General features: G+C 39.4%; 1 protein-coding gene across 1 annotated transcript; it reads left to right on the top strand.

Annotated features, from left to right (window-relative positions):
• Positions 1–2,542: 2,542 nt before the first annotated feature.
• LOC107097987 (cysteine and histidine-rich domain-containing protein 1-like) lies at positions 2,543–14,209 on the top strand. Its single transcript, XM_015395404.1, has 11 exons — positions 2,543–2,776; positions 3,218–3,267; positions 3,349–3,405; positions 5,704–5,858; positions 6,082–6,185; positions 8,133–8,185; positions 10,177–10,247; positions 10,546–10,648; positions 10,857–10,976; positions 12,197–12,259; positions 13,518–14,209. The coding sequence occupies exons 1-11, from the start codon at positions 2,716–2,718 to the stop codon at positions 13,977–13,979; spliced, it is 1,299 nt and encodes a 432-aa protein (XP_015250890.1). The 5' UTR covers positions 2,543–2,715; the 3' UTR covers positions 13,980–14,209.
• Positions 14,210–14,533: the final 324 nt, after the last annotated feature.

Here is a 14,533-nt window from a genome sequence, read left to right as displayed (position 1 = left end):
ATACTGCACAGCCAGGTATCGCTATCAGGGCCAAAAATTGCCATTGGTGCAACACTAAATAAAATCCAGACCAAAACCAGTTCATGGTCCATCTACACCAGCGGTGAGCAATTCCAGTTCCTGAGGGCCGCTATCCTGCAAATTTTAGATGTACCTTTGGTTCAACACACCTGAATGAAATAATTCGATGATTAAAAGGACTCTGGAGGAACTGACTGCACACTGAGGGGATAACTCAGCTATTTGATACAGGTGTGTTGGACCAAGGATGGATCTAAAAGCTGCAGGATACCGGCCCCCCGGAACTGGAATTGCCCACCCCTGATCTACCCTAATCACACTGAAGGAAAATGAGTATCTTTCTGTATTTTCAAAATAGATAATTGAAAACAGGCATCTTTTTATGAAGCCTTTGACAAAATATATCCACATATATTAATTCATAGATTTCAGCTTCAATTTCATATTATGTAAATAATTAATCTGTATATCTATAGGGAGTTATGGTTAATATTCTAACTTTCCGCTTGAGAGCCTCACTGCTGCCACCCTCTGGTTTAGAACTGCTTCTTGAATTAACTTCCACCACTTCCTGAATCAAAGGCAGCTGCTTTTTTTTTACCGTCTTTCCCAAACCAGTCCCTAAACCCTAAGCACTAACCCTCTGATTGCTCGCTCCCGCGGAAGAACCTTCATATTAAGGGTCGTCCCAAAACACATAGTTGGTTGGACCATTCAGCCCTTAAATCAGTGCAGGCAGGGCAGTGGGTGTAACAGCGACATGATGGCAGACTGACAGAAAATAACAAGTTAGGAAATGAAAAAAGGCATCATTAATTCCTAAAGGCAGGCATCCCCAAAGTCGGTCCTCGAGGGCCGCTGTCCTGCAGGTTTTAGAGGTCTCTCTGCTTTAGCACAGCTGATTCTGATGATTGCAGTTCAGCAAAAGCCTGTTAATCAACTATCAATGTAAGTCAGCTGTGCTGGACCTAGAAACCTCTAAAACCTGCAGGACAGCGGCCCGCGGGGACCGACTTTGGTGATGCCTGCCTAAAGGGAAGGTCCTCTTTGAAATTCTTTTATTTGATCATATAAATTTATTTGAAGAAAGGGGCAAGTGGCCGATGTCATGTCAACCTGTGCCACAAAGCTGCAGCCATGCACGTGGAATGCCATTGTGTCACCATAGTAACGACTGCTTTACTGGTCCATTAGAGTGAATAGGTTGCCCTTTTCTTGTTTATACCCCCTCACCTGTGACCTCACTGGGAGTGACCCTCAGTAGTTAAGAGGTAGTTGTTAGGGAGCAGTCTGGGATTGGGGTTCCATTTCCTCCACATTGGAAAAACTAATTACCTGACTGGGGTTTGCTGCACAGCTGGCCAAAGGTCGGCTCTTGGTGGCCATGGCCGCCCCCCTAGCTCTGCTTCTGCCAGTAGGAAAGTCATTTGAACACAACGTTGTCTCCAGTTAAAAAAAGCAGCCAAATATCTTGTGTTTATAAATGGGTAGAAGAGGAAGGAACCTTTAAAAGTAAAGTACTGGTTGAAAGTCCTTTTATTTTGAAAAATTTTTTTTTTCATTTATTTCTCTGAGATCCGGCAGTAAAGCAATGCAGAGATAAATAAGCTGTTTTATGTATATATAAACTTCCTTAACTCAACCTTCTTAGATTTTAGCCACGTATGATTTAAAAAGATTTCAAGAAAAGTGTCTTGGATGAATGCTCCTTTTTGTTTTCACTGGCTCTCAGCAAAGGGTGTTTGAAGTCAAGTCAGAGATCAATCCATACTCCCAGAACCGGCTTTAGCCCCCTTAAATAAAAACAACCAACATGTCTTTTTGTCTGAATCCAAGGTTGGGACTAGTTTTCAGACTCTAAGTCTCTACATCCTCTATTATAAATGGGAAGGTCGGACCAAACAGCATCCAGGCAGAAATCTGACCTCCTGGAATGATATTATTTAGACCAATGAGTGTAAAACCGAAACGTTTGGACAGCAGGAGGCGACCTGCCAGCTGTGAAGCATGGTGGTGGAGGTGTCATGGTTTAGGAATTATTAGCTGCACCAGGAACTGGACCAGCTTCCTTTCATGGTGTCCACCATGTGAGGGGGGGTGAGGAAAATACAGGAAAGGAATCCTCCACTTCCACAGCCCGACGGCTGGGACTTTGAAATGGATAATATTTCCATAAAATCTGCATTAATGTAAATAACATTGATCATTTCCTAGTAAAGAGCTAAATATTTGACAGCCTGTCCCAATTTTTAGTTTCCTTCCTTTAGTTTTTGAAGGCGTCTCCCAGTTCCTTGAACAGGTTGAACCTGCGTCTCACTGATGTGGAGCTGATCCAGTAGCCGTCCGCCTCGCTGCAGCAGCCGCCGGCCTCGTCACACCAGGCCTGTCTGTGACAGCCCATGCTCCATGGCAGGAATGCTCACCCCCACCTGCAGATAAGTTGCGACAGCTGTAAATTGAAAGGAGGAGGGAGCTGCTATTTTTATCTCCCATTCAACCAGGCGAGGACCCCCCTCCTTTCCCAGTTTGCTAGTTCTGTAGAAGGCCACCGGTCCTTCTGGATCTCTCCTTTCTGCCTCAGACGAGAATCTTCTAGAGGCCGGAGCGCAGCATTAAGACTGGGAGACACAGGCGGTCTGGGGGAAGATCATAGAGAGGAGGAAGACCTCAGAGAAACCAACCAACCGGTCCAACATGGCTCTGTGTTACAACAAAGGCTGCGGCGAGAAGTTTGACCCCAGCAAGAACAAGGATGGTGAGATCCTGCCTACTTCTGCTCCTTCTCTGTCATATTTAGGATTGCTGTTCATTTAAAAGCATAAACTGTGTCCTCTAAAGGAGCTGTTGGTGTCAGCTGAGGTGATCACTTATGGTGAAGACTATCATGTGTTTCTCTGGCCTTTATTTGCAAATCAAATGGAAACTTGTGGTTAAAAAAATATGGAAATGAGTTATAAGCAAACAGAAATGTGCAAAAAGCAACTGATTAGACCTGGATTTGGCCAGAAAGTTGAAAAACAAAGTGTTAGTTGGATGTGTGCAGCATGGGAGGCAAACAGAGCGTGATCAGCCACGTTTTTATGGAAGTGCTGCTGGAGGCTCCTTATATGGGACACCCAGGCCTCTATGGCCGCCTGTGCCAACAGCTGTTAGGACCTGCTCACTACATGCAGCCTGACATTTCCTGTCCCTACAGATTCCTGCATCTTCCACCCAGGAATCCCCATCTTCCATGATGCCCTGAAGGTGAGCAGATCCTCAGCTTTTCACGTTGATCATAAACGTTCGCAGCAAGGCTCCATGTTTACTGTGTCTCTGCGTCGGTAGGGTTGGTCCTGCTGTAAGAAAAGGACAACGGACTTCTCAGAGTTCCTCTCCATCAAGGTAACAGCTCTGGGTCGAATGAGTGCATTTCATTTAGGATCCTTGGGAATATTTGCAGTGTGAGCAGGAAAACATCAGAAAATATTCAGCTCCTTTGATGAAACTTTAATCAAGTAGAGGAAAAAGACGTTTCATGTAAAATGGAGTCAGAGTAAAGCTTTTAACTTCCTACCCATCTGCTAACAGCAGGGTGATGAAATCTAACCGGGGAAACTAGTGGATTATTCTTCAACCCTTTATCTAAACAGCCTTCATAACCTTTAAGGAGTCAAAACAACATTCAATTATTAACAATCACTGATTTATGAAGGATTATTCAGAGGCTTATGGGAATAGGGTTCAATTCTCAAAGATCTGACTTATTTCTTCAAATTGCTGAGAAGAAATCCAGAACTTTTACTTTAATTTTAGTCTTTTTTTAAAATAAAATTGGTGTTTCTGCCAAGATTCTGAAAATAAAGTCAGATTTTCGAAATGATGACATTAAATGTAGTATTCTAAGAAAATATTAGAAAAAAATGAACTTTAAGTTTTCTCAGAAACCCTAACCTCTTTTTTTTGCACAAGTACAAGTCAACGGAAATTTTACCCAGTGTTGCAAATAAATCAATAAATAAAATTGTGAGTTTGCAGCCCTTCATAAATAAATATGAAATGAAACACAGATATCAAGCAAATCAAAGGGAAAGAAAACAGAAGGTGGACAGTCTATGGAAGCCCACTTTGGACTTTATAACAGAAAAACACCAAAACCATACATCCCTCAGCACACAGCACTGTGAAACACGGTGGTGGCAGCATCATGCTGTGGAGGCTTTTCTTTCGGAGGGTCTAAATTAGCTGCTCAGAGTCTACAGGAAAACATTTTTTCCATTAACGGCCGAGCGACGGCAAATTTATCAAAGGCTTAAACCTGAAACGATCCAAATGCTGAGCGTGTGACGCTGCTGCGTGTGAATTTATCTCAACAAGCTGTTCTGCTGGTTTTGTTTATGTGGTGAATCTGGGATACCTGATAATTTTAACCTGCAATGTTTTATCCAAATGTGAGATTTGTGAACCGTTCTAAATGATTTTATGGAAATTAGAGTATAAACTGCCTGTTAGAGCTTAAGTGGACTTAATTGGTCATTGATGGCAAAAAAAAAAGCTTTCTTTACTCATTTTCTGCTTTTGCAACAACAAACACATCCTAAGCTGTGTTTTACTCACCCAATTTTCATTTATATATTCATAAATAAGGTGTTGGCTTTCAAATGATGTATCACACATGTAGTTTGGGCTTATAGTTAATCAGTTATTTGGTTTTCCATTTGGGTCTGCAAAATAGGTGAGGATTACTTCAGTAGAGCTGGGTGTTAAGGAAGGCGTGGAATAATATGGATACACTCTAACCAGGCTCCTGTTTAAAGGAACGAATCATTTCATTATTAAACTGAATAATCCTATTTTTTAAATATGTAACCTAACAATTATTAGATTTTGTCGCTGGTGTTTCTGTATAATTACTGCAGGACAAACATCATGCAAATTGATGCTCTTTGCATCAATATTTGATTCATATTTTACAGCTACGGCCTCAGGAACAGGAGTTGCAGTTTTACTCATTCCTGATTATGTGTCACAACTTCATGAAATCTGAATATCTTAAAATCTTTTAGATGTTAATATCGTAATAATAAATAGTAATATATTGGCAGATTGAATCAAGAAATCACTTAAGGCAGAACCTTGTTGACAACATGAAGCAGGCAAAAAGGTCTCAAATTCATAAATAGAAGAGAAGAAAAGTTGCTGACACCAACTTTTCAAACAAACCAACATATCGTACTTGCAGGCAGACACGGTGGTGGCAGTATGATGGTCTGGGACTGCTTTGCTACTCTGGAACCTGAGCTTTTCATTGAAGGAGCCATGTAACTCTGCTCTCTAGCAGTGGATCCTATGGGATGTTTACCGCTTTAAGCTCAGTCACTTTCATCTTATAAAAACCTTAAAATAATCTATAAATAAAGGTCCTAGTCAAAGGCTGGAAATTAAATCCAATTGAAATGAAGTGATATGAGTTTAAACTGGTTTGTTATGCATGAAATAACCTCCAACAAAGCTGGATTAAAACAATTCCTTCCAGAGGAAGTGGGTGAAAATGCCTCCTTAGTTTTGTCAGTCATGCTGAGAAGCTTTCCTAACAAGGAAGATATTTTTATAACACTTTCTGTATTTTTTAAACTCCAATCCGCAGTGTATCCAAAGTAGAGGAGGTCCTGATCTGACAGTACCTCTCCTCTCCCCCCACAGGGCTGCACCCGTGGGCGCCATAGCAACGTGAAGCCTCAGGAGCCTCTGAGGCCCGAGGTGTCCTCAGACAAAGGCCAGATCTCACACACCAACGGCCAGGAGATCATCTATCAGGGCCCCAAATCCGCCGAGGCGCTGCAGAAAGAGAGGCCCAGGTGAGGAGCCCCTCCCAGCCCCCGCTGCTCATCTGAGGGGATTCAGTTTGCTAAGACATCACCGTTAGTCAGATCCAAGCTGTGCATGCGTTCATTCAGAGGTCAGGGCGGGGTCACCTGCAGCACACGTCGGGTGATAAATAACGCAGCACGATGGGGTCTTTAGGTTCAATTGATGCTGATTTATTAGGTGGATTTTTACTGTGTGTTTATATCTGTGCAGCTCAGATCAGCCTTTGACCAAGCTGCCCCACAAAGTGTCAGCGTCGCTCCTGCAGGAGCTGCAAAAACTGGGACTCAGCAACAGCGCAGAGAGCGAGAAGAAAGGTGAGTCCTCCTGCTTCCCTGCAGAACTTTGCTTTGGGTTTTACAGAACGCCTTCAATCCCAAACAGAAGCACAGCTGTTCTCTTCTTATATCCTTTTACTCTGAAACATCCAGGGTCGTATGAAACATGCTGCATGATTCTATTCTGCTTTAAATGAACTCCCACTCTCAAACGTTGCTTCAGGAAAACCCGAGGCCAATTAATCCAACAATCAGGCAGGAGAATCAGAGATGCAGTTGATTTTTCAGGTTTTTATTTGTATTTTTCTATCAATTTGTCTCACGTCAATAAATCTAAATCTACATAAGTCATTTTATCTTAAAAAAGTGCATTTTGTCTTGAATTGAGGAGGAAAGTGAGACATTTTGCCAATAGAACCAGACAATTTACATGTAAATTAAGAAAAAAACTATTACATTGTCTTATTTCAAGTGCATATTATCTAATTATATTATTCTAAGAGTGAAAATAATCATCCCATTGGCAAACTATCTCTTTTACCTACTCAAATTAAGAGTAAATACACTTAATTTAAGACATTTTTACTTATTTCTAGATCTTTTTTTTTCCAGTGTGAGTAAATATGCACAATATCCACTTTTGTTTGTGATACACCCAGACAAAGTTATCAATAACTATGAAGTTTAACTTAAATACATTGATTTTATTTCCCCGTTTGGCCTCCCATTAGGGGGGCATCCCCATAGCATGATGCTGCCACCGCTGTGTTTCAGGAACTGCAAAAACAATCTAAACAATTTTTTTAATTAGTATATTTACCTTTAATTTCAGTAGCTTAATAAGTTGATCGGCCAATAGAATTAATATATTTACCCCTTGAAATAAGATAATTAAATATTATGTGCTTGAAATAGGAGACTGCATTTGCTTATTTTTAATGTTAAGTCTAAATAGACCCACTTACCTGCTCAATTCAAGAAAAAATAAACAAATTCTAATAAAAATGAACTTATTTATATATTGATTGCAGGGAAAGATTCTGTTTTCAGATTGATTTGTGATGTTTTAGCTTAAGTTCTTGGTCCCCATCTGTCACCTGGCTTATGACAAAACTGCAAACATGACTTCTTTTTTTAAATGCTCCGATTGTGAACAGTAATATCCTGGTGACTGATTTCCTCCACCTGAGCTGTGGAGCTCCTCCAGAGTTAGAAGAAGCTTCTTGGCTTCATCTGTTTAGACGGCCGGCCTCCTGTAACATGGAGCTTTACAGCCACAGATGAATCAATGGACCTTCTAAAATTTCCTTTAATAACTAAGAACCAACAAATGTTTTTATATACACTTTTATATTAGTTAAATTTTGTAGAATTTTCTCAAATTGTTTTATAAAAAGAACGAGAAATGCTTTCCTAAGCTTTTTTTGTGTGTTATTTATTTTATTAGTTGTTAAAGTTTGAGTTTTAACCTACAAACAGGAATAAAGTTGGGATTTATTACAAATGGCAAAATGTTTCATACAGTAGATATTTGACAACTTTCACCTTTTAAAAGCAGATTTTGCTCTAAAGGAGATTTATGTTGCTGGATTGAAGGCAGAAATGTTTTTTCTAACAGAGCACCTACTTCACACACCAGACGATGTTTACTAAATAATAACCTCTGAAAGTAATCGTTAGCCTTTTTATTTACAGGTATCAAAGTGAAGGGGTGGATATATGGCAACCATCTTTTTTTCCTTGTAAAATCTTCCTAAAATCACAAATCTAACCTTACCCAGTCGTGCCTGACTTTGTGTTGATGGGGTGGATGAACATTTCTATGCATTTAATTCAACAGTTTATTCATTCTAGTTCAGTTTCATCCTTTAAACTTTCCATGAATTCAGCCCCATCAATCTCCACCTGCATGCTGAAAGACGTTGTTCATTTTTCAAGATAATTGAATTGGAAATTCTTCTAACCTGTCTTTGTTTTGTCTCCCAGAGAGTGAGAATGTTATGCACGGGACGCGCTGCAAGAACACAGGCTGCAAAACAGTGAGTGTCTCCTCCTGGTGTGTTTCAGTGGGTGTGTGTGTGTTTAGGTAACGTCTCTGGTATTCCTGCCGAGGCCCAAAATAGTCACTGATCTGACATCAGCAGAAGCTGAGAAATTCATTATCTGCACCGGTGGCTGATGTCTGCACATGGGAGGAAACGGCAAGAACTGCTGAATGCAGTGATTTCACATTACGGCTGCATATTGCCATCGCTCTGTCTAAAACCTGCTTTTTTTAATCATTTAAACTTTGTTTCTTTGAATTATTCACTTGGATGCTGCAGTGGCTGACTTACCCTAATGTGTCAAAAGGCATCATTAAGAGTTTTTACATAATGTGAAGTTACAGCAAACAACAGTTAATCTCATTAGGGTTTAACTGGAAAAGGTGGTGCATGATGGTAGAGTGGGAGAAAATAAAGGAGGGTTTATAGGACTTTAATGAAAATCTGTATGGTTTGAATATCTGCCTTTATCTGCATATTGCTTTAATGTGAATAAAGATAATTGCAAACGCCTTCACTAGAAAAACAGGCAGAAAAGATATTTGGCAGAAACTTGTCTTAGACCATCATCCCAAATAGGCCATGCCCTCTATGAAACATGGCGGTGGCAGCATCATGCTGTGGAAATGCCTTAGTTCTACAGGGAAGCTACCTACCTAAAGGAAAAAAGATGATGGATCAGACTAAATACTTGGCAATCCTTGAGGAAAACCTGATAGAGGCAGAAAAAAGCTTGAGACAATTGACCAGAGGTAATTTCCTTAGAGACAATTCAACAAGATCATACAGTCAGACTGGTTCAAAGTTTCCTGTCAAAGGAAAACCAGCTGATTGCATCAACTCATTGACTAGAAGGCAATCTCTTACACTAAGCATGCTTGTAGCGACAGTGGAGAGAAAAAATCCCTTTTAACAGGAAGAAACCTCCAGCAGAACCAGGCTAAGCGGCCGAGTCTGACTGGGGTTCAAGGAGACATAAGCAGACCTACAAGAGAAACATAGAAGCACTGGTCTCTAAATACCTTCTGGGTTAGAAGAGTAACTGTAAATTATTTCCACAAGGGAGCCTCCGTCTGGGAGAGAAACAGTTAAACTGACAAACTCTTAGCCGTTTTTTATGCCAATAGTAATGAACTAATGAACAAACCTGAGCATGTATCAATGTCTAGGAGAGAAACAGGACCAAGCACTGGAAATTTGGGCCAACTCTTTATTCTTTTAAGGAAGGTGTTGATGGCAGCAGCCCAGCTAAAGGCCAAACAGGGACATAGCAGGTGAAGCTGCTTTGATGAGAAAAAGCAGACGGATCATAAAGTTAGGGGCTGAACTTATAAATGCTGCAGAATGGGAGAATAGATTAGACCAGAATGGCCTAGTCAAAGTCCATCACTAAATCTATTAGAAAATCTGGCCGGTGTTAGATGGTTTCCTTCTATTCTAACTGAGCTGATGTGAAAAAAACAAACATGATGTCTTATTTCCGGTTTTCCCAGGTTTTATCGTGGAAAGAAATGACTGGATGTACATTAGGGGTTTTTAACCTACATCTTTTCCCTCAGACAAACACATCAAACTGATATTTTGAGGTCTGCTAGACAGTGAGACCCTCTGGAACGTCTTTATTACAGAAGCTCACCCAGATCCTCAGAAAAACAGCCAGAAGGGGGAAAATACCAACACTGCTGTGTTTTTATTCTCTCCTCTTGGTTTTTGGAATCCTGGAGGTGTAATAGCTCCATCTAGTGGACAATTCTAGTTATAGCATCCATTGCTCATTTGCAAGTTTTCCAGGTCTGTGCTGATAAGACAAGTCAAACAGGGGTTTCAGTGATACCTTCTAATTAAACTGCAGGTTCTGCAGCAAAGGTTTATGGGTCTAAATATGCCCAAGATACAGATGTTTGCATCCAAACACCTACTGACTGCTGACCTCATGCTGTGATTCAGGATTAATTGATGATTAATTGATTGATCTGTTTATTCAGGTCTATCAAGGCCCAGATACAGACATGGAGGTCTGCAGCCACCACCCTGGAGCGCCCGTCTTTCATGAGGGGTAAGAGAAAAGAAATTCACAGCTGTGTGTTTCCTCTTGTTTGCCCAAGGTCTAATCCATTATTCCAACATCATCACACTTGCATGGCTCTGCTCCCAAACAGCAATTACATGGGCTCTATAAAGCTGGAGTGTAAACAAATCAAGAGTAAAGGCCATGAAAGGGAAAGCAGCTCGGATGTTAAAATCATCAAATAACTGGCTCCAGTAGAAAGCGAATTATAAAATAAAGCTTCACCAATTCTGAGCATGCTTGTTTTCTTCCCTCTGCTGCCAACTGTGATCGTCTGTTTATTTAGGTACAAATACTGGAGCTGCTGCTGCATAAAGACGACAGACTTCAATGCTTTCCTGGACCAGAAAGGCTGCACCACAGGGAAACACCGCTGGGTTGCAAAACAGGTACAGGAACCACCTGGAGAAGGAACATCAACAGGCAGAGTGGGACGTCCATGAGCTAGATCATCTAGATCTTACTGTATATCAGGGGTGCAAAATTTGTTTTCTTTTTGTGGCAAAAACAGCGTGATCTATCTAAGATGTCCATTCTCCTTCTCAGGAGCAGTTTTTCTTAAAACAAATGCTTATTTGCAAACGTATCTATTTTCAGGACAAGAAGAAGGTGGCATGTCGACATGACTGGCACCAAACCGGAAACACAGTCGTGGTAACGATTTACGCCAAGAACTCAAACCCTGATTTCTGCACCATAGAAGCTAACCCAACAGTGGTGAGTAGAATGATGGGTATATAAACTAAAACAAACACTTCATACTGATGCAGCTTGGAGAAAATGGTACATATGCAGAGTTAATAACCCCCCAAATTACTTGCTGTTCACCCAAAACACACATATATATATACCTGAGCAAGAACTAAGAACAACTCATCAGAATTAAACTCTAACCAGATGAACTTGATTTAAGAACCAAAGTTGTTATTATTTGGCTTTATAATTTAACAACTGTTTGAAAAGTTGCAGAAAGTTTCATTTTGTTGAACTTTTATAAAGCAAAACCCAAATTCATCCTGCATGATAGCTCCATGTGGTGTTTGGTTGCAATGTCTGAGTGCGAAGCTTCCTGAGACATTCTGAGGTCAGCTTGGTGTAGAAAGAGCTGCATGTGGAGCTGGTCTCCATCTGTAGGATCACAGGCAGAAACCCAAACTGTGCTGATGCAAGTCTGACTCGTACCAAAGTTAGGAGTCTTCAATGGTTTTATCTGGATGGTTTGATGGTGGCCATACTGACAGAAAGACCTTCAAACGCCCCCCTTAGATTTCACAATGCATCAACTTATGTTTTTAAATATCAGAGAAAAAGAAACAGCTCTTAAACACTGATAAAGCTCATTAAACAGCTCTTTATTTCACTATGTTCCCTTTGCAACATATCTTTAAGTAAAAGTTAATTTTTACTTTTTGTTTCTGCTACAATTTTCTTCTCACACAATCACAATTTTTTTTAAATAAAAGGTTAACAGCCAGTTTTTTAATCTAAGAATGACCAACTCCAAGGTTTGTTTTTTTTTTTTTTTTAGAATAGAATAGAAAATTCCTTTATTGTCCCAAAATGGGGAAATTCTGGTGTTTACAGCAGCAAGAAGATTGTAGAAAAAATGGGCACACAAATGTGAACCTGAGAAAAATGTATAAGAATAATGCGATAGTGAAGAGTTAAAAAAGAAACACATAAAATACTGTAAAGTGTTTTGACAATATGAACACTGTGCACCTGAGGAATAGCTTCCATGTTTCTCATGTTAGAAACATAATGTAATTCCTTTCTGTAAACGGAGCTCAGTGACTTTAACACAATGCACTCACCATGTAGATTCATGGTAAACATTTTATGATAAGTTTTGGGATATAAATGTAGCTTCATGCAGCTTCTATCAGATCTCCTCATTATACTTTTTTCTACTTTCACTTCTTTTTTCTCTCTTGCAGCTTTTATGTCAAATCCAGTTTGAGAAGAATAAGATTTTCAAAAGAGAATTCCACCTTTGGGGGGTAAGTAACACAAAGAACCTTTAATTTAATAACTCACTTTGATCTTCAGTAACATGGGTCCAATAATGGGCAGTAAATATCTTGTTTATGGTGAGGCTATTTTTAAACACAAATGTTTGCTTTTTATATAAAACAATTAGTATTTATATATACTTTTAAATCCAAAGAGCCGTTTTACCACAAGACCAGCTGAATAAAGATCCTTTAGATCCACAAATATTACATGGCCTTAAGATTCCTACTTTCCTTTTTGTTAAATATCTTTAATAGAAAATGTGAATTAGGGAAGCTGAGGCAGAGGCATTTCTTGCAAGAAATACAGTTAAAATGTATTTAACGTCCTCAGACGGAGGGATAGAGCTCTGACTGAGGCATTTCAGTTCATTTATACCTTACAAAATCACACACACTCCCCCTACACTGCAAAAACAATCTAGAAATAAGTAAAAGTTACTTAAATTAAGTGTATTTACCCTTAATTTGAGTAGGTAAGTGAGAGATTTTGCCAATGGAATGAGTATTTTTACTCTTAAAATAAGATAATTAGATAAAATGCACTTGCAATAAGACATTGCAATTGTTTTTTTTCCTTTTTTTTTTAAATATAAATTGTCTAGTTCCATTGGCTAAGTGTCTTATTTACCTCCTCAATCCAAGAAAAAATGCACTGATTTTAAGAAAAAATTACTTATTAAGATTATAATTTTTTTGCAGTGTAGGGGAACGAACCCACCCCCTGCATAAGGAAACTTTCTCACACTTTAACATTTGGTTATTCCCAAGAAAAAAACACATTCATCAAGGACATCAATTTCAGCCAGATTAACACGGCATGAAGACAAACAGACTGCTGCAAGACTTCTAAACAATCCCTATTTAGGCAAAATATTTTATCTCACAAATAGGCCAAGGAAGATTTATGCTTCCACAAAAATCTGCAAATTTATTTGCTTTTTTAGTTTTTAAAATAAGGACAAAACATGAAGGTTTATTAAACAGGCATCATTTTGGATTATATTCTACTGGATATTATTCTATAAAAATAAACACTTAGTTTCCAAGCTAATGACAGTAAAAAGTAGATCTAAAAGCATGTTTTTATGTCTTTAATTTCATTCTGTAGTGAAAATTAAATTCCAATGTTCTATAAAAACTTGCCAAAGCTTATAATTATGGTATTTATAAACCATTCTATATATCATCTGATGGAGAGAGTCTGCAGGAATGGAATGATTGTTGACCTCCATTGAACTTTCAGGTGGTCAATGTCAAACAGAGCTCAGTCAACATGGTCCCGTCCAAAGTGGAGATCACGCTCCGCAAGGCCGACCAGGTGGCCTGGGGCAAACTGGAGGACCCAAACTACAAGCCTGAGCCGGAGCCTGTAGATGACGACCTGAACGAAGCCCAGGAGTCCTACCAGCCCGACTGGGACATCGACGATGACGACATCAGCGACTCGGATGAGGAGTGGGCCTACGACACGCCTGAGAACAAGAAGAAGGTGGAGGAGATCGAACAGCAAAGGAAGAGCAGGGAGGAAGAAGAGATGCAGAATTTAAAAAGGAAGGAGGTGGAGGAAGAGATGAGAAGATTGATGGCGGAGCAGAAGAAGATGGAGGAGGAGAAGAGGAAGCTAGAGGAGCAAAGGAGGGAGGAGGAGCAGGAAGGATATGAAGACATGCCTGATTTGGAGGAGCATGGTGGTGATGTGGAGTGATGTCACACAAAATAAGCAGTTTTCTTTTTTTCTTTTCTTTTTTTTTTGTAGCAATCAAAGTTACATTTTCTGAATGTGAAAAAGGTTAAGATATCTGCTTTTTTTTCAGCCATAACTTAATGTTATGTAAATACCTTGACGCTTTGTTTTGCATGATAAAACGATGAGCCCACTGCAGGTCTTTTTATTTTATAGTGCAACCTAAGCAGAAGACAATAAATGTTTTCTATGTCTTTCTTTCTGTCTAAGCTCATCTTTCTTTAATAGTTATTTGGTGCTAAACAGAATCTCTCCGAAGATTTGATCAGATTAAGATAATTAGCAAAAAGAATGTGATGATTTAAGTGAGTTAAGTAAGAGAAAACAACAATATTACTGAATAATTTAATTCCAATTTAATAAACAATATTTTATTTTTCTCTAGGGGAAATTGAATGTTAAAGTAACTCATAAGTTGTGGCGTTTTTTAAACTAGTTGTAGGCGTTGATAGCTGTGGGCAGCTATCCACGATCCTCACTTTTGTCAATATTTTCCTTCTTTTTTCAAAGAATTC

The sequence above is a fragment of the Cyprinodon variegatus genome, unplaced genomic scaffold (assembly GCF_000732505.1).
Source record: "Cyprinodon variegatus isolate N-32 unplaced genomic scaffold, C_variegatus-1.0 Scaffold739, whole genome shotgun sequence".
Lineage (NCBI taxonomy): Eukaryota > Metazoa > Chordata > Actinopteri > Cyprinodontiformes > Cyprinodontidae > Cyprinodon > Cyprinodon variegatus.
Note: the sequence above shows the minus strand (reverse complement) of the source record. Positions and strands in the feature narration are given on the sequence as shown.

Bases quoted from the DNA above. Each gene is read 5' to 3' on its own strand.
- LOC107097987 (XM_015395404.1), top strand. From the start codon at position 2,716: ATGGCTCTGTGTTACAACAAAGGCTGCGGCGAGAAGTTTGACCCCAGC. The intron at 10,649-10,856 runs GTACAGGAACCA...ATCTATTTTCAG, and splicing joins ACCGCTGGGTTGCAAAACAG to GACAAGAAGAAGGTGGCATG. The intron at 10,977-12,196 runs GTGAGTAGAATG...TCTCTCTTGCAG, and splicing joins TAGAAGCTAACCCAACAGTG to CTTTTATGTCAAATCCAGTT.